This window comes from Schistocerca americana, chromosome 1 (assembly GCF_021461395.2).
Source record: "Schistocerca americana isolate TAMUIC-IGC-003095 chromosome 1, iqSchAmer2.1, whole genome shotgun sequence".
Classification (NCBI taxonomy): Eukaryota; Metazoa; Arthropoda; class Insecta; order Orthoptera; family Acrididae; genus Schistocerca; species Schistocerca americana.
Genome location: NC_060119.1, coordinates 667,440,918 through 667,468,737, shown reverse-complemented (window position 1 = coordinate 667,468,737; position 27,820 = coordinate 667,440,918). Strand labels below are relative to the sequence as shown.

The following is a 27,820-nucleotide window of genomic DNA, read 5'->3' as shown; positions in this document are numbered from 1 at the left end:
GTGATAATTCGTTACACGTTGCATTAAAGTTTTTGTAAAAGATGAAACAGATTTTTGTGATTGTATCATTGGATTAATAATTACGAAACATGTAACAGACAACTATTTTTTTTATATACTGAAGTTTGATTAGTAGTCTCAGGCACTGTTTATGGATTTGTCTGATCGTTTACGTGAATGGCAGTTTATTTTCTTTTTGATTGTAGCTAGTTCTTAATTTCGGTTATTGGTTTTGTTTGTTTGTGCATTTCAAATAGCCACATTATAGAATAACTAAGTTATGAATAACGTCTTGAATTTTGTATATATGTACACCAAAAGAAAACAAAATCAAAGCCCATTTACACTGCCACGTGATCGGTCCATGGATCTGCAAGAAATTTATAATAATAACCTGCAATAGTTCAAGGCTTACTATGCTGACGCTCTTTTACCTACAGTGTGTAAAGGGCAAACTCTTGTACGTGATAAGCCATTACAAACGCCTGAGTACCAGTTACAAGTTACATTGCCACGTCTACGATTGCATTATCTCTGGACATAATCAAATATCGTTGAAAAATGATTACACCATTCATCTATGCTGTTTACATGTAAGATCGAGTGAGGCTATTAAAGCAACTGTTAATAAACCCGACGTATCTGATTTTTCTCCCATTTAGTTTTTCCTTATTTTCGTGTACACCTGCGTCTAGCAATTTTTAAACATATGTCGTGCGAGCTAACTCCTACATTAGGATAATGGAGTCAGAGAACAATTGAGATAAACGTTTTTATGGGAACATCTTACCATGTGGCGAACGTGTCTTCAGGGCCTAAAACAACAGAAACACAAGACTGTAGCAACGATAGCTGATAGTATTTCAAAGGAGATCAACAAGAGTGCGGCAGCTCTCGCCTCTGCTTGGCATCATGGCAGCAAAAGGAGGATGTGTCAGCCTAGAACAGTTGAAAACAGGAGCATCGCCAGGCTAGGTGTAAACTAGAAGGCTCCAAGCCCGCGGCCCACCCGCTTAGTCTTCACTCAACTTGGTTGCACGAGAAAGAGGGTGAATAAACGTCGTTAGCTTGATGGAACTTGCCAGACGCGACCTATGCTACCTCGCCCCGTGACAAAGCCACACGCTCAACACGTGTAGCCGCACGGCTGTCACTCGGATGTATCCACTTGGTCACAGGGTGGGAGGGTGCCGAGTACGCAGGCGTGATGCGGTTCCTTTACTGACAAGGGGAGGCCGCCAATTGTGAAATTCAGATTCGATTCATACTGCGCATAATAAAAGCTCATGGCCAGAGGTGTAATGTGGCAAAGCACCAAGATGCACTTCTCAGCCGTTGTCGAGAAAATCGACAGTTAAAAGAAACCGTTGCGGTGAAATACTCTCTACGATTAGTAATTTTCTACAGCGTGGTGGTGCAGCGGTAAGCGCTCGGGTTCGTAATCCTAAGGTCGCCGGATCGAATCTCGCTCCATGCAACTTTTTTTTTTAGTATTTGTTTTTTGCAATTTATAATTCCCGGCAATCAGTTGCAACAATTATGCATATAATAAGTTGTTGAAAGTCGTTTGTCGTGGAAAAACTGGCGACTTCGAACATCATTATGTTTTCCGCAAACAAAGTTGTATTTCACAAATGTTATTAATTGTCTTCATAATGTTAACCACGTATAGTTAACGGAAGACGTAGAAACGAATACGTATAGCGTAAGTCAAACGTTCGAATTAGAATAGAGACCCCACGAACACAAACTTGCTGTGGCAGGTATGAAATATAAACTCCGTTACTCGCTCGTTACACTTGAAGGACAGATGTTGAATGGGCCAAAACGAGCCGCCCCATAACAGCGTAGTTGCCTGCTAACTTCGAAAGAAGGTAGATGCGGTCCGTAGCGCAACTTACAACATCGTCGAAAATCAGTGCGGACGGGACAGCTTTGGTACACCCTGTTAAACAAACGGAAAAATGGAGGCGGTACAATTGGAGAGCGATCCGCCTTCACCAACATGCATAAGCAATTCATTAATAGTTATATATATATATATATATATATATATATATATATATATGTATTTGAATTGCAAAAAACTAATAATAAAAAAATATTGCATGGCGCGAGATTCGATCCGGCGACCTTCGTATTACGAACCCTAGCGCTTACCGCTGCGCTATGACGCTGCAGAAAATCATTAATCGTAGAGAGTATTTCACCGCAACGGTTTCTTTTAACTGTCGATTTTCTCGACAACGGCTGAGAAGTGCATCTTGGTGCTTTGCCACATTACACCTCTGGCCATGAGCTTTTATTATGCGCAGTATGAATCGAATCTGAATTTCACAATTGGCGGCCTCCCCTTGTGAGTACTGCGAGCCGCAGCGTAGCGTGGTACGGCCACGTGCTCGTCCGCGCGAAGACGAGAGAGTGAACTGTCGGCCGAGTGAAGCCGAGTCGCCTGAAAAGGGAAGCGAGGGGAACGAGAGCCGCTCACGCGCCAGCGCCACGCGGACGCACTGCTCAGTGTGGATCTGCAAACACTTCAGCAGCGGTCGTCAAACTGCGGTGCGGTTCTTAACCACATTATGTAACTGTGTGCACGTAGCAGCTAACAGCCGAATACAAAAACGCCAACTAACGTTAAGAGTTTTTTAAGACTTTCACACTCGAAATATTAAAAATTAGGATTTTTTTTTCTTGCTTTTTTAATTCGATTACAAGATGTGCATTGTTAAATACATACGGGCTGATCCGAAATGGAGCCACTACGCATGGAACGTCGTTACTTTTTGTGGTAAAGCAAAATGTATTTCCTTTCTGCAGACAGGCATAGGGCTACTTGACAGAGAGCCTATTTCCATCTGAGGTTCGTTCTCTGCGCTATGGTGTACACAGTGCCTTAAGGTGCCATTTGTTGGTAGATGCTTTCCTTTGTTGTATGTTTTTCAATTTCAACTACAGCTATACATTTTTTTGCTAATGGTTCTTATGATGTACTTGGAAGTCCAGATCTTTCTGATTAGTCGGCAAAACGTTTTGCTGTAGCATACTATCCTCAAATCGAGATCACCGCCTTCAGCTACCTCATCGTCTCCACTTTCACTGCTACTGTCAATCTGTGAGCCGGCATCAGAATAAATCCTTCCAAAAAGGAACACCAGAATGTCCTCTAGCTTTATTCTCCGAGAGTGCATCGTGTGAAACTGGAAATGCAACAACCTGTCACAGCTAGTCTAAAGGAACCACAACAATAATCACGAAAATAAATAAATAAATGTAATTATTATCGCAACACGTGGAGTACAAACTGTAACATGGCAGTTTTCTGTACTAATCCATGTGCAAAACAAACGTCCTTTGAGACAAATTCAATCGTGCACAGCTTACAAAAATAGTTACTACGTCTGCTCGTTCCTTTGTGTGTTTTTTTTCATCAATTTTCTGATTTGTTTGACGCGGCCCACCACGAATTCCTCTCCTGTGCTAATCTCTTCACCTCAGAATAGCACTTGCAACCTACGTCCTCAATTATTTGCTGGATGTATTCCAATCTCTGGCTTCATCTACAGTTTTTGCCCTCTACAGCTCCCTCTAGTATCATGGAAGTCATTCCCTCATGTGGTGTCACCGCCAGACACCACACTTGCTAGGTGGTAGCCTTTAAATCGGCCGCGGTCCGTTAGTACACGTCGGACCCGCGTGTCGCCACTATCAGTGATTGCAGAACGAGCGCCGACACACGGCAGGTCTAGCCTAGAGAGACTCACTAGCACTCGCCCCAGTTGTACAGCCGACTTTGCTAGAGATGATTCACTGACTACAGACACTCTCATTTGCAGAGACGACAGTTTAGCATAGCCTTCAGCTACGTCATTTGCTATGACCTAGCAAGGTGCCATATTCAGTTACTATGTCTTCTGAACAGATAATATTGTGACTCATGTACCATCAAGAGCGACGATCATCATTAATGGATTAAAGTTAAGTATCAAACTACTTACGTCCGCTTTCTGAATTCTAATTCCTTGTCATGTTCCAGACCTCACGTCAGTATAGTTCTTCCCTCCTCACGCCAGCCTGCGTGAGCTAAAATGTGTGCATTTCGGCCTCCTCTAGTAACACGGTTTTGGCTCTTCTGCCAACCCAACACCTCATGTCTTAACAGATGTCCTATCATCCTGTCCCTTCTCCTTATCAGTGTTTTCCATATATACCTGTCCTCCTACGATTGTGCGTAGAACCTCCTCATTCCTTACCTTATCAATCCATCTAATTTTGCAATATTCGTCTGTAGCACCACATCTCAAATGCTTCGATTCTCTTCTGTTCCGGTTTTCCCACAGTCCATGTTTCACTACCATACAACGCTGTACTCCAGACGTACATTCTCAGAAATTTCTTCCTAAAATTAAGGCCGATATTTGATATTAGTAGACTTGCCATTGCTAGTCTGCTTTTTATGTCCTCCTTGCTCCGTCCGTCATTGGTTATTTTACTGCCTAGGTAGCAGAATTCCTTAACTTAATCTACTTCGTGACCATCAATACGATGATAAGTTTCTCGCTGTTCTCATTTCTACTCTCATTACCTTCGTCTTTCTTCGTTTTTCTCTCAGTCCATACTCTATACTCATTACACTGTTCATTCCATTCAGTACATCATGTAATTCTTCTTAGCTTTCACTCAAGATAGCAATGTCATCAGCGAATGGTCTGACTGATATCCTTTCACCTTGAATTTTAATTCCACTCCTGAACCTTTCTTTTATTTCCATCATTACTTCCTCGATGTACAGATTGAACAGAAGGGGCGAAAGGCTACATCCTTGTCTTACACCCTTTTTAATACGAGCACTTCGTTCTTGGTCATCCAGTCTTATTATTCCCTCTTGGCTCTTGTACATATTGTATATTACCCGTCTCCCCCTATAGCTTACCCCTATTTCAGTCAGAATTTCGAACACTTTGCACCATTTTACACTGTCGAACGCTTTTTCCAGGTCGACGAATCCTATGAACGTGTCTTGATTTTTCTTTAGTCGTCCTACCATTATCAACCTCAACATCAGAATTGCCTTCCTGTAGTCTTTACCTTTCCTTTCCTCAGGCGAAAGTGATCGTCATTTAACACATCCTCAATTTTCTTTTCCATTCTTCTGTATATAATTCTTGTAAACAACTTGGATGCATGAGCTGTTAAGCTGATTGTGCGATAACTCTCGCACTTGTGAGCTTTTGCCGTCTTCGGAATTGTGTGGATGATGCTTTACCGAAAGTCAGATGGCATGTCGCCAGACTCATACATTATACACACCAACGTGAATGGTCGTTTTGTTGCCTCTTCTCCCAATGATTTTAGAAATTCTGATGGAGTGTTATCTATCCCTTCTACGTTATTGCTCGTCTTACTGCTAAGATTTGAAACAAGTGAAGCAGTTCAAGCTGCAGCCGCTATGTGGCAGCATCTGCTGGAGACGTAGCTAGAGATGTAGCAACTGTGCCACGAAATGAAAAAAAACCTAGAGCCATATTGTCTGAAAGGGTTAAGAGGAGCTTCTTAAACGTATTGTCTTACTGCTCAGTAACGAACAAAAACTGCTTACGCTAACAGTAATATTTTACCATGTGTTTCATTTTTATTGACGTTTCTGGATTCGGTGGTGAGTTACGTAAAGTTGGCCGCTTTACATTAGCGGCAGAAGCATAACTGGCGTGGCCATTGCGGGATGTGACAACGGGGATGTTTCATTCCTTGTCTTCCAGTACTGATAACCAGTGACGTACGCGAGTCAGCTGCTATGGTGAATTTCAAACGGAAGTATGACGGATCCGTGAATGCGCTGAGTGTAGCAGCGAACAGAGCACTCCACACGAAGTATTCCCAGTGATGCTGGCTTTTAACAGTGTGTACTTGGGGACCGGCGTACACCTCACGGCGCCATTACTATAGCTAGTCTGTTGCGGACTCGTAACATACGAATTTGTGTGTTACCAATTAATACACTATTGGCCATTAAAATTGCTACACCACGAAGATGGCGTGCTCCAGAAGCGAAATTTAACCTACAGGAAGAAGATGCTGTGATAAGCAAGTGATTAGCTTTTCAGAGCATTCACACAAGGTTGGCGCCTGTGGCGACACCTACAACGTGCTGATATGAGGAAAGTTTCCAACCGATTTCTCATACACAAACAGCAGTTGACCGGCGTTTCCTGGTAAAATGTTGTTGTGATGCCTCGTGTAAGGAGGAGAAATGCGTACCATCACGTTTCCGACTTTGATAAAGGTCGGATTGTAGCCTATCGCGATTGCGGTTTATCGTACCGCGACATTGCTGCTCGCGTTGGTCGAGATTCAATGACTGTTAGCAGAATATGGAATCGGTGTGTTCAGGAGGGTAGTACGGAACGCCGTGCTGGATCCCAACGGCCTCGTATCACTAGCAGTCGAGTTGACAGGCATCTAATCCGCATGGCTGTAACGGATCGTGCAGCCACGTCTCGATGCCTGAGTCAACAGATGGGGACGTTTGCAAGACAACAACCATCTGGACGAACAGTTCGACGACGTTTGCAGCAGCATTGACTATCAGCACGGTGACCGTGGATGCGGTTACCCTTGACGCTGCATCACAGACAGGAGCGCCTGCGATGGTGTACTCAACGACGAACCTGATTGCACGAATGGCAAAACCTCATTTTTTCGGATGAATCCAGGTTCTGTTTACAGCATCATGATGGTCGCATCCGTGTTTGGCGATATTGCAGTGAACGCACATTGGAACCGTGTATTCGTCATCGCCATACTGGCGTATCACCCGGCGTGATGGTATGGGGTGCCATTGGTTACACGTCTCGGTCACCTCTTGTTCGCATTGACGGCGCTCTGAACAGTGGACGTTACATTTCAGATGTGTTACGACTCGTGGTTCTACCCTTCATTCAATCCCTGCGAAACCCTACATTTCAGCAGGATAAAGCACGACTGCATGTTGCAGGTCCTGTACGGGCCCTTCTGGATATAGAAAATGTTCGACTGCTGCCCTGGCCAGCACATTCTCCAGATCTCTCACCAACTGAAAACGTCTGGTCAATGGTGGCCGAGCAACTGGCCCGTCACAATACGCCAGTCACTACTCTTGATGAACTGCGGTATCGTGTTGAAGCTGCGTGGGCAGCTGTACCTGTACACGCCATCCAAACTCTGTTTCACTCAATTCCCAGGTGTATCAAGGCCGTTATTATGGCTAGAGATGGTGGTTCTAGGTTCTGATTTCTCAGGATCTATGCACCCAAATTGCGTGAAAATGTAATCACATGGGAGTTCTAGTATAATATATTTGTCCAATGAATACCCGTTTATCATCTGTATTTCTTCTCGGTGTAGCAATTTTAATGGCCAGTAGTGTAACATGTCAGAGGAACAACGTCGCTATTGGGGCTGCTGAGCAGAGAAGTTGGACGACAGGTGTCCTAGAAGGGGGAGGAGGGCTCACCCAGGTCTCCGAGGTCTGGCGGGTAGAGCAGCACGAGGCGGCCGCGGCGGCTGTAGGTGGCGCGCACGGTGGCCTCGAGGCGCGGCGTGGCCTCGCGGTCCGGGCTGGCCACCAGCAGCAGCGAGCTGTTGTCGCGGCCGATGGCGAACCAGGCGGCGTGCCGCGACGGCGCCACGCTCAGGTTGAGCGGCAGGCCGCGGTACGGCGCAGACACGTTCAGCGCCGCTACCACCACCGGCGTCTCGCAGTTCTCCTCCACCGACACCTCCAGGTACCGAGGCGAGAACACCGCCTGCCGCGCCAACGAACCTTCCGGCTCCGGCTGCACCTCCACCTGTCGCACACACCAACTAACACGTCTACAACGTTAACGCTGACGTCCTCACTGAGTCTGTTTCAAGTTCAAAATGACTCTTTGGGATCTCTTGTTTTCCAGCATGCATTAAAGTGAAAATCTTCTGGGTTGTTAGGCCGCGTCATATTTCCTTCTAAACTAATCCACGATTCGACCCCTCCGCTGCGATCTTCTTCAGATGTTTCGGTGTCCACTAATGCTAGAATACTGTTCTAATAGTAGTGGACACTGAAACGTCTGAAGAAGGTCCAAGCAGAGGGGTCGAAACGTCGATTATTTTAGAAGGAAATATGACGCGACCTAGCAACCCACAAGATTTTAAATTTTGCGACAACGGCCACGAAATCCTACGGACTTACATAGGCTTAGAGATTGTCCGTAGACACAGTGGACAGACATGGAAGTACACTATGTGATGAAAAGTATCCGGACACCCCCAAAAAACATACGTTTTTCGTATTAGGTGCATTGTGCCGCCACCTACTGCCAGGTACTCCATATCGGCGATCTCAGTAGTCATTAGATACCGTGAGTGAGCAGAATGGGGCGCCAAGCGGAACTCACAGCCTTCGAAAATGGTCAGGTGATTGGGTGTCGCTTGTGTCATACGCCTCTACGCGAGATTTCCACACTCCTAAACATCCATAGATCCACTGTTTCCGATGTGATAGGGAAGTGGAAACGTGAAGAGACACGTACAGCACAAAAGCGTACAGGCCTTCCCCGCCTGTTGACTGACAGAGACCGCCGACAGTTGAAGAGGGTCGTAATGTGTAATTGGTAGACATCTATCCAGACCATCACACAGGAATTCCAAACGTCATCACGATCCGCTGCAAGTACTATGACAGTTAGGCGGGAGGTGAGAAAACTTGGATTTCATGGTCGAGCGGCTGCTCATAAGCCACACATCACGCCGGTAAATGCCAAACGGCGCCTCGTTTGGTGTAAGGGGAGTAGACATTGGACGATTGAACGGTGGAAAAAAGTTGCGTGAAGTGACGAATCGCGGTACACAATGTGGCGATCCGATGGCAGGGTGTGGGTGTGGCTAATAACCGGCGAACGTCATCTGCCAGCGTGTGTATTGCCAACAGTAAAATTCGGAGGCAGTGGTGTTATGGTGTGGTCGTGTTTATATTGCAGGGGGCTTGCACTATCACAGCACAGGCCTACACCGAAGTTTTAAGAACCTTCTTGCTTCCCACTGTTTAAGAGTAGTTCGGGGATGGCGATAGCATCTTTCAACAAGATCGAGCACCTGTTCATAATACACGTCCTGTGGTAGAGTCGTTACCGACAATAACATCCCTGCAATGCACTGGCCTGCACAGAGTCCTGACCTGAATCCTACTGAACACCTTTGAGATGTTTTGGAACGCCGACTTCGTGCTTGGCCTCACCGAACGACATCAATACCTCTCCTCAGTGCAGCACTCCGTGAAGAATGGGCTACCATTCCCCAAGAAATGTTCCAGTACCTGAATGAACATATGCATGCGAGAGTGGAAGCTGTCGTCAAGGCTAAGGGTGGGCCAACACCATACTGAATTCCAGCATTACCAATGGAGGGCGCCACGAACTTGTAAGTCATTTTCAGCCATGTTTCCGGATACTTCTGACCACATAGTGTAGCTTCACTCACCTACAGCTATGTATGGTGAACCATATCGAGACCGTCACACCGCGGAAGTGAGGTTAAAACGTCTGACGGTTCGCTCTGTTGGAATTGTCCATCGAGCTATTTAGAGAAGCCACATCACGACAATGGAAAATGCAAGTGGACGCATTAGTGTCAACGCAACAAAAGATACAGAGGCAATGATTAATGAATTCAGTACACGATGACAAAAACACAGAGGTAAAGATGCAGAAAAGCATTCGTTGTACGGGCTCAGAATGGTATCCCGATGCAAATTTCACCAGCCTATTAATCATCGCATGCAATCTTCGTCCGGCTCGGGCCACGGGCTGACACGTAGCCACACATTGTCAGATAGCACCTTAAACTTATCCAATCGGTTACAACTACACGGACTTTACAGGCCGCAGGTGAAAATATGTAACGATACCGTGATCGATATCCTCGTCAGCGATCTACAAGGACTATCCACAAAGTTCGATAACATTTATGTTCCAGCAGTACAAACAATCAGAACTAAATCAGTAATGATGAACCACCAGTGACATACTGAATGATACCACCTAAAAGAAGGCTTTTTCTCAGAACAGCACTGCATACATCGTTTTATAAAGGGTGACGATATTGCCTTTTTATAGTAATTTGGGAAGATGTTGAGAAGCAGAGTTGAAGAAAAAGCAGAAGAGAATAACGTAGAAGATTATTAATAGCCACAGGGGATTAGCCGAGCGGTCTCAGGCGCTGCAGTCATGGACTGTGCGGCTGGTCCCGGCGGAGGTTCGAGTCATACCTCGGGCGTGGGTGTGTGTGTTTGTCCTTAGGATAATTTAGCTTAAGTAGTGTGTAAGCTTAGGGACTGATGACCTTAGCAGTTAAGTCCCATAAGATTTCACATACATTTGAACATTTTTATATTAATAGCTGGGTATTCGGCACTATCCGGGTATGTACTTATTCCAATCTTCTTCTAGTCCGTCTCCTCCTCTCTCCTCTCTATGACCATTTCCCCTTCCACTGTCTCTATCCTTATCCTCCTGTTATCTCTGCCTATCTCTTCTTTCCCCCTCGCTACCTCTCCATCTCTTCGTCCTCTTCCACTTTATCAAACTCTCCCCCAACAGGAGGCTGCTACTCCGGCAGTATTTATTTCCAGATTGTAACTAATATATACACCAAATTTGCTTTAAATCATTCCATTGTGTTTAGGGTGAGCTTTCTGCCCATGGCTCTGCCAGAATACGTACATGTCAAACATGTTTTCAAACTTATTTAACGTATTTAATGCGTATTGTACAGATATTTCACCAGCAGGTCTAGCGAATTTCGCCCTGCAGTTTTATTTTCACGCAGCTCAATGTTCACGGAGACGTATCTGCTGTACTATGTGCAGCAGAATGATATAATTTTCCAGTTACACTCGGTGGTACACGTGAATAGTATCTGCAAAATGCGTCGCGAATACAGTTTGTAGCGCCGGCCGGTGGGGCCGAGCGGTTCTAGGCGCTACAGTCTGGAACCACGCGACCGCTACGGTCGCAGGTTCGAATCACACAGATCCATGCCTCGGGCATGGATGTGTGTGATGTCCTTAGGTTAGTTAGGTTTAAGTAGTTCTAAGTTCTAGGGGACTGATGACCTCAGATGTTAAGTCCCATAGTGCTCAGAGCCATTTGAACCATTTGAACAGTTCGTAGCAAAGAAGTATTAAATGAAAACGTTATGCTTCAAGTGGTTTTTTACAGCGTGAACATCGGAAATTTAGTGAGCGAGAAACTTTTTTCCTTTCATTTTGTGGAAGTCGTCATCGAGAAGAAGCTTCGTAAAGATTTGAAATTATGTGTAAAGTTTGCTGTAAGTCTCCAATTCTTCTCATTCTCAAACGCTGGATGACTAAAGTACTTGTTTTCTCGCGTCGTGGACTATACTGTTTCACACCCGCACTGACACTCCTTTGATGGGTCGATGGTTCTTACCCCACAGTGTCCGCTCCGATAGCTGAGGGGTCAGCGTGATGGATTGCCGTCCTACGGGCCCGGGTTCGATTCCCGCTGGGTCGAGAATTTTCTCCGCTCAGGGACTGAGTGTTGTGTTGTCTTTATCATCATTTCATCACGATTCGGCGAGCAGGTCGCCCAATAGAGTCTGCCTTCGGCGGTGCTGCGGCACGGACGTCTGTTTACGTCCCTGCCGGAGAAGTTCGCGCTCGCGCAGTTGTTTACCTCTTCGGCGTACTCGTGCGTTTAGACGACTCGATATAGAATGGCACATGCATACCGAAAGTCGACTCTCAAGATTAGTTTTTCGAGTGAATATGCGAGACCGAAAGCCTACGAAATAGAAAGGTTCCTGCGTGACGAAGTTAAACTTGACTACAACGAACTTATCGGAATCCACCTCTCCATAGTGAGCAGTGTTATTTACGTCAAGCTGATTAACGATGCAGTATGTGACAGAATCATCCGAGAAACTAAACATGGACTCAAATTTCATCACTCTGATGGACATGTTGGAGAAGTAACTATTGATCATGCAGGACTGGGCTTACGAAACATACGTATTTTCGAACTTCCCTTCGAGGTTCCGTCTGACTTGGTCGTTGACGCCTTACGCCCATATGGAAGAGTGCTTAGCCACGTTGAGGAAAAATGGTCCAACTTCACGACGTACCCCGTTCTCAATGGGGTGCGTCAAATCAGAATAGAACTGACACAACATGTACCCTCATACTTGTTCATCGGCGGATGCAGAGCTATAGTCATATACGACGGACAGCCCAAAACATGCTCAGGCTGCGGGAAAGAGGGCCACGTCCGTTCCGAATGTATGCAGCGGAGAATAGTGCAAGTTCCAAACGGCGAACCCGTACCTCCGTCCACGTTAACGCCGCTGCCACTAACGTATGCGGACGCATTTCGAACGGATCCCATCCCGAAAAATGACCAGTTACAGAATCCTGACAGTTTACGGCAACCGACTGCGGCGGAGACCGCCTCCAGTGACGAAACGACGCACACCTCTGCCGCTCCGGCGCCGACGACGCACTTAACCGAGCGGACAGGATCGGTAGGAGAAATGGAAATTGATCCTGCTGTTGTGCCGACAGCTGCTTTCGTCCCTGAGCACCGGGAGTCACTTCCGCACTCGGATACGGAGGCGCACACGCGCAAACAACGATCGCCGAAGCGCCACAAGAAACGACGGCTAGCGCCGTCGGATACCTGCTTACTGCAGTCCACGTCAGACGGACTTGGGTGTGACGCCGATACAGTGCATCCGGATGCGCAACGGGAGGTTATACCTCCCACACAGCAGTACGACACGAATCATGCTACACAGGGGTTGAAGACAGACACACCGGACGGAAAGCCGTCGGAAGGATCCCTCCACCCACCGCAGCAACGCCACCGCCGTCGGTCAGCCCGGCAGGAGAGACACGGCTGGAGCTGGACCTCCAGCACAGGAACTGGGTCGACGAATCCGATACTGACCCCCACACCGACGACGCACCCGCCATGGCGAGTGCTGTGTCCACCGGATGTTAACCGCGCAGAAGAAGCAGACTGACGCACAGACAGCATGTCACCGGGCAGAAGTACAAAAATTAACATAAGCGTGCATGTGCGCTTTACGCACTGAGGAACAGCGGCAGGCATATCGAACAGCCTCTATTAATATTAATACGATCAGAACGCCTGTCAAATTGCAATTATTACGAGACATGTTGCATGCGTCAGAAGTCGACATCGTTCTGCTGCAGGAAGTATGTGTTGAGAGCTTCCCCGACCTCTATGAGTACGATACGTACATTACACCTACTACCGACGGCGGCAGCGGAACAGCGATACTTCTACGTAGCGGCATAGTAGCCGAGGACGTGGTGTACCTGCCGTCAGCGCGAGGACTGGCGCTCACAGTGCTGGGAGTACGGGTCGTTAACATTTACGCACCGTCGGGGTCATACAGACGGCGCGACCGATCCCGATTCTACGCAGAGGAGATTGCAACACTATTCTTAGGTCGGTATGAACATGTCTTATTTGGAGGCGACTTCAACTGCGTGCTCGCACCGAAAGATCAACACCCACGTTATACTTCGTTCCCGGAGCTGCGGCAACTCATACAGGACATGAATCTCATTGATACATGGGAGAAGATACATGGCGACAGACGTGGATACACCTACGTCACGAGTCACTCTGCAAGTCGTCTCGATCGCATTTACGTAACACGTCGTCTCGAACCCGCGATCCTCGATGCGGAATTGTGGCCTGTCGCCTTTTCAGATCACATAGCATATATATGCACGGTCTCCTTGAGTCGTCAACAAGTGTGGAGGAGTCGCAGTGTTTGGAAACTGAATACAGCACACCTTAGGGAACCTGAGTGTAAACGCTTAGTCGAAGACACTTGGCATGTGTGTGAACGACGCCTCCCGACATATCCGACGACGTTGCAGTGGTGGCTGGAATGCGTTAAGCCTGCATTGCGCCGAGCGTTAATTGCATACGGAAGGGAGCAGATGATGTGGAGGCGATACACGACGGAATTTTATTTCACGATGCTCCGCGAACTTTCTGTACAAGCACCTTCACAGGAGCGTCGTGCCGGTATAAAACGAGCACAGGCCCAAATAATTTCCATAACGCGCCGCCGGCTGGAGGGTGTCGCAATCCGTGCAAGGGCCTTTGAACGAGTCCGTGGAGAATCCCCGTCGATGTATCACGTTATCAGAGAAAAACAACGTAGTCGCAGAACCTTAATACAGACGGTCGTACTGCCAGATGGTCGCCGCATGACAACGCAAAAAGACATTGCCAACGCTTTCGTGGAACACTACGGTCATCTCTATGAAGAAGCGGAACACGATCAGGCCGCCTTTCATGAGGTCCGACGAACGCTCTCCGCGTGTCTCGACGAGTCGGCCAACCTGGAGTTAACAGGTGAAATCACAGTTGACGACGTAATGGAAGCGATTGATAAGGGATCGTCGCACAAATCGCCGGGGCCCGACGGGTTTCCGTTAGAGTTCTATCGTACATTTAAAGATCTCATGATTCCACGATGGACTGCCATGTACTGCGAATTGATGTCTCCCAACGTGCCTCTTCCACCCTCCTTCATGGAAGGAATGATCATCCCCATCCACAAACCATCTGGCGGCACAGGGATACAGGCCTACCGGCCACTGACCCTTCTTAATTGCGACTACAAGATCTACGCCAGGATACTTGCAGCACGCTTTAAACGCGTGATACGCCAAGTGATTTCACTCGACCAAACCCAGCTAGGAGGAGCTAGCAATATACAAACGGCACTCAGCGACTACCGCGATGTTATCGCACTGGCTTCAACATGTCGTCTCCGGGGTGTATTGGTATCGATAGACTTCGATCGCGCATTTGACAGGCTGAGTCATGCTTATCTCACGGACGTGATGACGAAACTGAAGTTTCCGGAACGTTTTGTCACCGTCGTCATGAGACTACTCCTCGGAGCCGCATCCAAAGTGCTCATCAATGGACGCTTGGTGGGGCCCATCAACATCTCACGATCGGTCAGACAAGGGTGCCCGCTGTCAACGATATTGTATGCCATCGCTGTCGAGCCGCTGCTTTGCGGGCTCCGGAATCGACTCCAAGGAATGACGATAAGGCACAACAAGTTTATATGCCGAACATACGCAGATGACCTAGTGTTTTTAGCACGGTCAGGCGACGAGGCAAGAGCGGCCCTGCATTGGATTAATTTGTTTTGTATGGCTACGGGAAGTCGCCTGAACATGGCAAAGTCGGGAGCGATGAACATCGGGAGAGGACTCCCGACAGGAAGTGTAGCACCATTACAGCCGATCACCAAGATGAAATGCCTAGGAATTATCTTCGCTACAGACATTCGACGCACGGTGGCACTGAGTTACAGACATCTTCTGCAAACAATTCGTGCGAGTATCCGAAGTCACAGGTTAAGGGCACTGGATATGATACAACGGGTCACCTTTGCCAACACTTACCTAGCCTCTCGCATCCCCCACCTGGCACAAGTTCTTCCTATGCCGGTGGTGTTGGCCCGCCGAATCCTGGCGGCACTAGGATATTTTGTGAGCACAGGTCTGCTTTTTAAGGTAGGATATGAAACCCTCACCCTTCCTCGTTGTCGTGGAGGTCTTGGACTAGTCCACGTACGCGACCGAGCAGTGGCTATTTATGTAACCACGATGATAAAGATGTGGACACGACACCAGACAAGTCTGACGGGCAGCTTGATAGACGAACTCGCTCCACCGTCTCGTTCGGCTCCGGTAGCGGTGGCTCACGTCTCACCATCGCTTGCCCATATGCGAACCTTCTTTGTGGAACACAGTTATGAACATATGGAACGACCGACTACCAGGACAGCAACGGCACGTGACATATATCACATCTTGAGTCGACGACGGCCGAATAATGCCGTAGAGCGCCGCCAACCAACGGTTACGTGGTCAGTGGTATGGCGTACAGTGCACCACCCACACCTTGATACGGGAACGCGCGCACTGTGGTATCAGGTGGTAAATGGGAAATACGTGACTCGTTCCAGGTTGCATACAATTCATATGGCGGACGAGCCACTGTGTCCGCAGTGCAATGTTATAGACACTCAGGAGCATCGCCTGATATGCGGTCCTTCGGCGGACGTATGGTGTTTGGTCAAAAAAAATGATCGCCTTCCTCCTTCGGGTGGGGCCGCAAACAATAGAACCACGCACACTACTTCTCCCAGATAGGACATAGTATCCCCGAACGAAGACAAACGCAGTGACTTGGATTCGAGGTTTGACTGTGCGTTATCTTTTCCGAGACGGCAGTAAGAATGTGCTTGACTTTTGGGCCTTACTACAGGAACATCACTCACAGCTTATGAGACATCCGAGATATCGAACATATTACGCAAATTTTTTAGGAAGTGCCTTGCTTGATCCCCCACCCAGTTGGGGTGTCCCGGGTAGGAGAATGTAATTATTGTCTATAAGTATCAGAACAAGAAAGGACCAGGACAGTGGAGAGGATCCACAAACACACGTGAAGACGTACCCGACACCAACGCGAGGTATGACGGGATTAGCGAGGTACGCGCCTAAAAGAGGAACGTAGAACGTTATTGTTTTGTACTGACAGAAGCAGGATATTTTATTTTATTTTTTCACTATTATGTAAAAAAAAAGTCCACTTTACGTTTCCCAGAAAAATTTTATTTTATAAAGTCATCGTCTTATATATTTAAAGAAAAAGTGCTAGAAGCAGTTTAAGTTTGTTATTGTTCCACCGAATGAAAAAAAAAAAATGTGGCGTCGAATGTAATAAGACCTTCACCAAGGCGGCCGGACCTGCCCCATAAGGGGTCTCCCGGCCAATGGCGCCAAATTCTCATTTCCATTTACCCCACTGTGATTCTTTCCAGACAGTAAGTGATATGTGTGCCAAGAGTGGCTGAAATTGGTCCAGTGGCGTAGATGGAGATGTGGAACACACATACGCACATTCATGCATATGTACATACGTCCATCCATTTTTATAACCAGTATGGATTGTGAAGGAAGCAGACGACCAATAAAGACTCACAGACGATTGCCGTCACCTGTATTTAAAGACTGAAACGAATTAGAATGGTTCTGTGAAATGAACCACATATCAAGCAGGGACTGTCCAATTGTTAGATCGATTTTGGTTTGAAGAAGGTCATGATTTACCGCCAAGATTTTACTGGTAAAATTTCTCTGTTGAACAAGTAGGTTCAGTCCAAACACCATCATCCTGTTCATAAAAGCATTTACAACAATATACTAGGCCACATAATATGAATTCTTTTATGAATCTGATGATGGTTTGTGGACCGAAACTGGTTGTTCAGTAAAGAAATTTTGTCAGCAGCTCTTGGCTGTAAATCGTGAAGTTCTTTATATACGAGCTGAGGGTCACGACCTTCCGAAGATACGACGGCGTTCCGGCCTACCTGTATGAGGGCAGTGGCGCTGAGGCTGGGCGAGCCCAGGTCGGCGGCGACTACCCTGGCGCTGATGAGGGGCGCTCGCTCGGCGTCCAGCGCAGCGCCGCCCCCGGACAGCGTGACGACGCCGGAGCGAGGGTCCACGGCGAGGGGCGGCGGCGGGGGCGGCGGCAGCAACGGGCGGCGGCGAGCGCCGGGAGGCGGCGTGGGGGCGGCGTCCAGCAGCGAGAAGAGCAGCAGCGCGTTGCGGCCCGCGTCCGGGTCCCTGGCGGCCAGCCGCAGCACCTCCTGCCCCGCGGCCGCCGACTCGGGCACCGAGGCTCGGTACACGGGCACCGGCCGCCCCGACGCGTCCGTCTCGATAGCCGAGAAGCTCTCGAACGCCGGCGCGTTGTCGTTCACGTCCAGCACCACCACCTGCGGCACCGGTACGGAAAAGCTCTGTGACCCTGTTTCCTGAAAATTCTCCCAGCTGTGTGCTGAGCCTTGAAGTAAACAACTCGCCACTATTCCAAGTCTACGTAAGAGCGCTAGCGGCCAGATAGATGGGGTCTTTCGTATCATGACGCCAGTATGAATACAGGTGAGCCGGAACCCTAATGAAAACTTTGCCGATGATGATCACTATAGTTTGCTGGACGTTTCGATATTCTTCGTGTTCAATTGTATATTGCAGATTAGTTCAATTTGTTTCCCTAGTTAACGCTCTGGCTGTATCGGACGGAGAATAACGGCACAGCAGAGCTAGTAAGTGCAATACAGACTCGCATTATTGGCTATCAGCTTTATAATAAATGCCCTGTAATGTGATATTCTTTTACAATTTACGATGAAGTTCTTACTTCAGAAGACTCTATTCGATACAGACATAGACTACAGGTTCATTACCTTGTAACACTTAACATACAACACTCAGGAACCGCTGAATGTTTGCCGCTGGACTTGCGGATACGTTTTGTGTATGTAATCTTGATAAGTTCACTTGCATCAATATGAAGAAACACTTTCTGTTAATATTTATTTACGTACTACACGAATATGTAATAAAAACGGTGGTTCCCATTTTAAAAAAATGCAGTTGGTATCCGTTTGACCCATGGCAGCGCCATCTAGCGGGCCAACCATAGCGCCATCTGGTTTCCCCCTCGTTCTTTGTAGTTTTTTCGTTTGACGCTTATTTCGTGAGATATTTAGCCCAGTCGCTATCAACGGGCCATCCTGTATATCTGAGAGTAAAAGAAACAAATTTCAGAAGCAGGAGAATAGAACAGTCTGTAAATGGAGTCAAAGTACATATTAATGGAAGGGACTGAAACAGAAAATGGAATACAGGGAAGCGACAAGTTTTTTTGTCTGGAAACCTAGTCAAGGAAGGCCATTTCAGTGGGCTTGTATCAGATTAACTACTTAGGTAGTGTACGTGAACAATAAAATACTTGTATCTTGGTTCTATATAGTCTGATTTCTCATTTTGAGAATGAGTCGTGCGCTTGTGACGAACAGGAAAGGTGGAATGAGTGAATATACTGTATGTGCCTGTGATGGTCTATACACACATTCGAAAAACACTGGTATTTAATGTTCTGTGTGACCTAATAATAAAATTCAGGCAAGGTAACTTAAGAGGGGATAGTGATAGAGTGTGTACCAGTGTATGTCGTTTTTATTGGGGAACACACTACCAGCAGTAATTCTGGTTGCTGCAAATGTGGCCCATACAGTGAAGATGGCCAGAAGCCATTCAGTGACCAGTGATTCTACAGGGAAGCTACAATGGTGTTGATCAGGTGCTCTAGTTGCCACTGATCATAAGTAGAGCGTGAATGAATGTGATACAGTGGCAAATTTAGAAGCTGACACAACAAAGTGGGAGTTCACGAACGGACGATTGAAATCAAAATGAAAACTTTTCTAAGAGAATTGTATTGTTATTATTCGAAGTCTAACAGCATTTCAACAGTAATGGTAAGGCCGTGTGTAGAGAATTATTTCATAGGAACCAACTATGTATTTGGTACTAGAATGAAATTTTCACTCTACAGCGGAGTGTGCACTGATACGAAACTTCCTGGCAGATTAAAACTGTGAGCCGGACCGAGCCTCGAACTCGGGACCTTTGCCTTTCGCGGGCAAGTGCTCTACCAACTGAGCTACCCAAGCACGACTCACGCCCCGTCCTCACAGCCTTAATTCCGCCAGTTTATGTATTTGGTATTCATCATCGAATCGCAGTATCGCAGTGCTTACTGTTTATTATTTGTGTCTGCAGTTCCATTTCGTGATAACGTTTTTTTTTCCTTTTTTGGCATTCCCTATTTTACTTGTGCGAAATTTGGAGAGGAATTGTTTCATGATTCGTTGGTCTCAGCTGAGTAATGTCCGCAATAAGGTTAGCCAGTTTCCCCACTGTACTGGCCTACTTACCGGTGGAATTAACTTCAAACGATGTTTCTTCCGAGGGCAACATATTTTATAGACAGGCTATCAATGTGTACATCTCGTTGTAGGCAGAACGTTTTAGTATGGAACGTACGTTTATGTATTACGGAGAAAAATTTCTCTTTCACAAAGCCAATACTCTAATTCAGTGGCGGAAATAGAATAATTGGCGCCCGGGAAACGCACCATTCCCTCTCGACGTAACCTTTCTTTTTTTTTTTTTTTCCTCCTGATTTTTCAGTTATTCTTTTCGTTTGATAGAGTTCAAAATATACGAGGGTGAGTCAAATGAAAACCTTAAATTTGTAATAACAAATCAAAATTTCGCGCCGTTATCCTGTAAGTTGGTAAGCGTGCTACAAACAGCTTGCAGAATGGCCTGTAGGTGGCAGCATAGTGCAGAGGCACACGTACCGTCGCAGTATGAATATAAAGATGGCCGCCCCACTTGCGACTTGCACCAGGGAAGAACAGCGTTCTGTTATTCGGTTTTTGCGTATTGAAGGTGTGAAACCTATTGTAATTCATCGACGAATGAAGGTTCAGTGTGGTGATGCATGTTTGTCACAGCAGCAAGTCTACGAATGGAGTAGGAAGTTCACAAATGGTGTGACTTCAGTGGAAGATGCTCCCCGTCCAGGTCAGGCACAACGAGTTGTGACTTCACAGAACATAGCAGCAGTTGAAGCCATAGTGAAGGAAAACCGCCGAGTGACACTGAATGACATTGCAGCATGTTTACAGATTAATCATGGGTTAGCACACCACATTGTGATTTATGTGCTCCAGTTTCACAAAGTGTTTGGAAGATGGGTGCCACGGCAGCTGACTCCTGAAATGAGAGAACGATGTGTTGATGCTTGTTGTGGTGTGCGTACTGTAAGACCTTCGGTACACACACCATCAGATTATTTGACTTGCCGCTCTAATGAAGTAGGCGAGTGTCAGTAATATGTCTCGTGGTCTTATCGTGGCGTGTTTATCTTCTGCCGTTAGGTCAGACGATAGAAATGCCACATGCACGCTCAGAGTAGCAGATTGATGGTGACCAAGTTTAAACAGAACCTGATTAATATTCCCACACATTTATTAAAATAATAAAAATCATAGAAATTACTTAACTTGATTCTGCATGCTGTTCACAATTGACAATTGGTCTTGGTACGTTAATCTTATTCTCAAATATCTCTGATACTTGACGAAGTGTCTATTCATTTATCTTTATGGCTATGTACAGGAATATGATAATCTTATTAGGTGCAGACTGAAACTTGACTATAGACTAATGCAGACTGCTACAGACTAATGCAGACTGACTAATCGGAGGTCTGTACACTCGTTATAATACCTCGCGCGTTCAGGTATCACTGCGCGAGTGTGATCCGCGAGGAGAAAAGGTTCTACGTTAGCAGCAATCTCATTGGCTGCGTTTCATATCAATACGCGGATCGGTGAAAGCAGAATTTGGTCCGTCTCTGACAGTGCCATCTCGTAGTGCGGAGACGGACGAGCCCTGCGCCTGCGCTGTTGTGCTTAGCGGGGCGCGCTCTATTGGGAAAGTTGTGTACGCGCTGACTACGCGGAACTATGTACACAACACTTGTGAAGTACTTCTTCGGCGCTTTGAACGAGAAGATGGTGGCTTCCTTGCAACAATCGTTACTAGGGACGAAACATGGGTTCACTTCCACCAACCGGAAATGAAGAGAGCGAGCAAGGACTGGTGCCATTCTTCATCACCAAAACCAAAGGAGTTTCGAACAGAACCATCAGCAGGGAAGGTTATGCTGACTCTCTTTTGGGACGAAAAAGGCGTCATTTTGGAGCATTACTTGCCTAGAGGGACCACTGTCACCAGTGCATCATACACAGATCTCCTAAAAAATCATCTGCGGCCTGCAATCAAATCAAAGCGACGTGGATTGCTGTCAGCAGGTGTCCTTTTGAAACATGACAATGCAAGGCCCTACACTGCCCGTACAACAGTTGCAACAATCACAGGGCTGCATTTTGAGTGTCTTCCTCATCCACCATACTCACCAGACCTTGCCCCAAGTGATTTCCATATGTTTGGACCACTCAAAGACGCAATGGGAGGAAATAAGTTCCGTTCTGATGAAGCGGTACGCCACGCGGTGCATGAGTGGTTGCGCGGACTACGAAAATAATTTTTTTCTAAAGGAATTTATGCACTTTATAGGCGCTGGAGGATTTGCATTGAGCGTGGGGGAGATTATGTTGAAAAGTGATACAGCTATGTACCACTTCTGCACAATAAATTATATTTAAAAAAATATTTAAGGTTTTCATTTGACTCACCTTCGTGGAGTGAGATTTGGAAAAGTACCACTATCTCATTTTCAGTGTCGATCAATGTAAAGGCGCAACCAACTAAACAACAAACGCAAAAAAGCACTGCTGTTGCTTTGACTCACTTGACATAAGGACAGTGTCGCATACAGTACTCTAAAAGAATAAGTGTGTCCTCACCAAGGAGAGATAGTACTTACGAAACTGTTGCTGGAAACAGTCCAGTTCGAATATCCCCATCAGTTAATCAGCCCTTCCTGTTTTAGTTCTATCCACTTGTTTTGCTATCTCCTTTTCCCCTTCCTCTTTAGCCCTCCCATTTCCTCTTTCCATTTTCCCTTCCACATTTCTGTCGTCTGTCACAAAATGCGCCACACGGAAATGGCGACCAGGCTACCACACACTGGTTATTGCACTGCTCCAACCCTGACTACGCCTAATTTGTTGCGTAATCTGCTGGCAGCTGGTTGCACTGACCTGGACGTCGACGGTGGCGGATCGGCGGAGCGCCGGCGGCGCCTGGTCGACGGCGCGCACCTTGAAGGCGTACACCTCGCGCTGCTCGCGGTCCAGCGGCCGCGTCGCGGTGAGCACGCCGTCGTCGGCGTCCAGCCGGAAGGGCAGCTCCAGCTCCTGCCCGGCGGCCGGCAGCAGGTGGTAGGCGAGGCGCGCGTTGTCGCCGTGGTCCAGGTCGCGCGCGCGCACCCGCCCCACCTCGCGCTCCGCAGACGAGTTCCACTCGGCCACCTCGAACCGGTACCACGGCCGCTCGAACTCCGGCGCGTGGTCGTTCACGTCCGCCACGCGGATGCGCAGCTCCAGCGTGTCCGACAGCCCCGGCCCGTCCGTAGCCACCACCTGCAGCAGCGCACGCGCACGCTCGTCCCACATCATTCGGAAAAGACTGTGGAGTTCCTAACAAGGGAACCTCCCCATTGAACCCCCCTCAGATTTAGCTATAATTTGGCACAGTGAATAGGCTTGAAAAACTGAACACAGATCAATAGAGAAAACAGGACGAAGTTGTGTGGAACTATGAAAAAAATTAGCAAAATATACAAACTGAGAAGTCCATGCGCAAGATAGGCAACATCAGGTGGTGTGAGCTCAGGAGCGCTGTGGTCCCGTGCAGGACTGTGGAGTTACTAACAGAGGAACCTCCCCATCACCCCCCCCCCCTCAGATTTAGTTATAATTTGGCACAGTGGATAGGCCTTGAAAAACTGAACACAGGTCAATCGGAAAACAGGAAGAAGTTGTGTGGAACTATGAAAAAAATAAGCAAAATATACAAACTGAGAAGTCCATGCGCAAGATAGGCAACATCAGGTGGTGTGAGCTCAGGAGCGCTGTAGTCCCCTGGTTAGCGTAAGTAGCTGCGGAACGAGAGGTCCTCGGTTCAAGTCTTCCCTCGAGTGAAAAGTTTAATGTTTTCAGACAATTATTATCTGTCCGTCCGATGTGAGGTAACTGACGGTCTACACACGGAAAAATCTGAAAACGTTAAAAACATATGTTTTGACAGAGCACAGGGAAAGCTGTGCGACTGTGAAACTGTTGCATTCATTTGTTGCAGCTTATGTGACAAACTCTTATGTTTTCATCACTTTTTTGGGACTGATTATCATATCGACAAGAAAACCTAAATGGGGCAAGGAAGAAGAATCTTTTCACCCATTCGCTAAGTGTACAAGTTAGGTGGGCCGACAACATATTCCTGTCATGTGACGCACATGCCGTCACCAGTATCGTGTAGAATATATCAGACGTGTTTTCCTGTGGAGGAATCGTCTGACCTATGACCTTGCAATCAAATGTATTCGGTTCCCATTGGAGAGGCAAGTCCTTTCGTCTACTAATCGCACGGTTTTGCGGTGCGGTCGCAAAACACAGACACTAAACTTATTACAGTGAACAGAGACGTCAATGAACGAACGGACAGATCATAACTTTGCGAAAATAAAGAAAGTAAACTTTTCACTCGACGGAACACTTGAAACAAGGATCTCTCGTTCCGCAGCTGTTAACGCTAACCACGGGACCACGGCTTTCCTGAGCTGACACCATCCTTTATGTTGCCTATCTTGCGCATGGACTACTCACTTTGTATATTTTGCTTATTTTTTTCATAGTTCAACACAACTTCTTCCTGTTTTCTCGATTGATCTGTTCAGTTTTTCAAGGCCTATCCACTGTGCCAACTTATAACTAAATCTGAGGGGGATGCGATGGGGAGGTTCCCTTGTAAGAAGGGAGGGATGTAAAGGGCAAACATTTCTATCTTTCGGGGTTGAGTCTTTCACTATGCAACTGATCGTACTCAAAAAAGGAAACTTCCTGACAGACTGTGACGATGAGTTACACGTACAAAATCTCAATGGACACCACACAGGGTGACAATTATTGAACTATGCTTGATGAAATCTTCGTAACTTCTGAGCGGTTTGTGCTAGGACGTTCAAACTGCACGGCTGGCCGCGAGGCATGATGGCAATTAATATGTGCATGTGCATGTGCATGTGCATATGCACACATGCTTTCTTGTTGTCTGCCATTTGCACGTGAAAATGTCACGGTACGGCGTGACTGAGCATGTAGCACTTGTCAAGGCCTACAGTGCGGGCAATAACAGCCTGACTGCGGCTCAAAGGAAGTTTGCGACCGAGTTCGAGGTGAAGACAACCGGTCCAAGTGTGCTAACAATCAAGAATTTGATTCGCAAGTCTGAGAGAACGGGCAGTGTTCGTGATGACAGTGTTGGCAGTGTCGGTCGTCCAAAATGCCCCTGGAAATCGATTAGACGAGCTGCACAACAGGTGGGAACCAACCGGGACACACTGCGACGAATTGTTGTTGAAGACCTGCATCCCTTCCCATACAAAATACAAAACCATCAGCCATTAGCCCCAGGGGCATGGAACAGCGGTTGTATTTCACCAACACTACTTTCCACAGAATTGGCGAACAGGATTTTGACGTGAGTGTGGTTGGGTTTAGCGATGAAGCCCACTTTCATTTGGATGGGTTTGTCAATAAGCCAAATTGGCGCATTTGGGGGACTGAGAATCCTCATTTCGCGATCGACAAGTCTCTTCACCCTGGACAGGTGACTGAGTGGTATGCAGTGCCCAGTCACGGGCCGCATAGGGTAGCTGTGTAGTCTAGGGCGCTTTGCCATGGTTCGCGCGGCTTGCCCCCGTCGGAGATTCGAGTCCTCCCTCGGGCATGGATGTGTGTGTTGTTCTTAGCATAAGTTAGTTTAAGTAGTGTGTAAGTCTAGGGACCGATGACTTCAGAAGTTTGGTCCCTTAGGTATTCACACACATTTGAACATTTTTCCAGTCACGGAATAATCGGTGCGATATTCCATAATGGACGGTGACTACCGAACAGTACCTGAATGTTTTGACAGATGGTTTCATCTGCATTATCCAAAGTGATCCCTATTTCGGCATGATGCGGCTCATGCAAGACGGAGCTCGACTGCATCGAAGCAACAGAGTGTGCTTTGAGAACCGCATTCTGGCTCTGGGATACCCAGAGGCCACTGACATAGGCCTCGATTGACCGCCATAGTCTCCGGATCCGAACACGTGCGACTGCTATTTCTGGGGCTATATTAAAGACAAGGTGTACGGTAATAACACCAAAACCAATGCTGAACTGAAAACAGCCATTCAGAAGGTCATCGACAGCATCGATGTTCCTACACTTCAATGGGTCAGAATTTCGCTATTCGTCTGCTACATCATCGTCAATGATGGCAGTATATCGAACGTGTCATAACCTAAATCCGAATATTTGTAGTGACGTTTACATGGTGTGGCACGCCGTAGTTTGTAACTAATTTACGTTTTTTTACATATTGCTCAATAATTGTCACCCTGTAACAGTTCACATGGATGTTTCTGGGAGACATGTATTCATTAGGCAAACGTTGTCAAAGTTGTGATAGTTCACGTTGCGTTTTCTGAAGCTGAGACCCTCTCGCAGAAAATCATGATAGTTTGGCCCTGTCAGTCTGTTACAGCAAAGTGCAGAACTACTTTCGAGTGGCAAGTACGTAATTTCTAAGCGATGCCAGGACTATAATCCACAGCTTCAAACCATGACGCAACATTTTTCACGGTTGCTAATACAACCACAATTATCCTGCTATACAATGAGAACATTCACATATACTACTGTTCCGTTCGACTTTATCGTCTAAAGACAAGCCACAAACTCAGAGACTTGTAATTAACGTTGAGTTACACTGTACTGAAAATAAATATCCTGAACAATGAACACACTTCTGCTCAGGCCACCAACTTCCTCTACCAGCAGACGCCACAGACTGTCTTTTTAACCTGCAGTGGAGTCTTCGTTTCGCAGTTCCGTTCAATCACTGCCAGTTAAAAAGAAAGCTGTCATGTAAGGCCATGCTCTGCCCAATGAATGTGAGGTGAGAAAGTATCTTCACGTGAACAGCCACGAATCATCCTGTGAAAACGACGCAGTCGGCTATACAGTAGTAGGATTTAAGTAATACTGCACAACATTACAGTCTGCACCTCGCCAATTAACCACAAATCTTACAGACAATGATTTGGAAAAAAAACCTGGCGAAAAGTGGGAAGAATGAGTTCTGCTCTCGACCTGACTTACATTTTTAACCTGTGTTGGTCCATCACGGGCAGGGGATCTCGGCGGGTAAGTAATTGTCAATGTCAATGAAATTCACCAATAGTCATTTAACTTACGATATTATTTTATTTTATTGTGAAGGCTATCAGTTTCAACATTTCGTTATGCCATCTTCAGGCCTCATATGCAATTCTCCAAATAAATGAAAATGCCATAGAGCCATAAATCTCTGGATATTGTGAATTTAATCGTTACACTAGGGTTTCATTCGAAGACTTGATATCAAGGTTGGTGAATGTCATTGACATTGGAAATTATATTTTTAACTGTATAGAGATATTCAATGCACTGCAGGTTCAATACGTTTGACCGGCTTTTTCATCTTTACATGTTCACTGATTTCATTCTCGTCATCCTTAATTTCAAAGGATGTAATGCATGTCTCTTATGACACAGCAAGTGATAATCCCCAGCTACGCTATTCTCCTGTGGTGTTGTTTTTACACATCCTGTGCAAGACTCTCTGGCAAAAGTGAAAATCAGTGACAATGAAAGTTACAATCAGTTCTGGACGTGGGCTCATATAGTGGTGTAACTTGTCTCTCCTACGGGATAACAAGTTTCACTTCTGATCACTCAGGTAGACGAAAGATGTTCGTCTGTACCAGAAACGTTCTTCAACGTGATTGATAGGTTTGGAACATCCCACTATACGCGATCTGCTATGCTATATGTGCCGATGGCGAGTAAAAGACCTCTCTCTGCTCTGGACATCAACATGGCGCGATGGCGAATAAACCTGTGTACCTGCTGTGGCGGAGCGCATTTCCTTTGGGCATTTCAGCTTGTCGGTGCCTTGGAGGTCACGGAGTCGACAATAAAAACGCCCAAATAATTGGAGAAGAGATTTGTCTCTGCCTTTGAAATGTCATGTCCATACAGATACAGGTGACATTAACGTTCAACATGATATATA

General features: G+C 46.7%; 1 protein-coding gene across 1 annotated transcript in view; it reads right to left on the bottom strand.

Moving 5' to 3' along the window:
- Positions 1 to 27,820, bottom strand: part of LOC124588145 (cadherin-89D) — a 410,233-nt gene that overhangs the window by 39,376 nt on the left and 343,037 nt on the right. Inside the window, exons 18-21 of the mRNA XM_047131469.1 lie at positions 22,696 to 23,076; positions 17,675 to 17,886; positions 17,476 to 17,632; positions 7,490 to 7,823 (exon numbers count right to left, since the gene is read on the bottom strand). Coding sequence (XP_046987425.1) covers positions 7,490 to 7,823; positions 17,476 to 17,632; positions 17,675 to 17,886; positions 22,696 to 23,076 — 1,084 coding nt within the window. The remainder of the gene's footprint in view (positions 1 to 7,489; positions 7,824 to 17,475; positions 17,633 to 17,674; positions 17,887 to 22,695; positions 23,077 to 27,820) is intronic.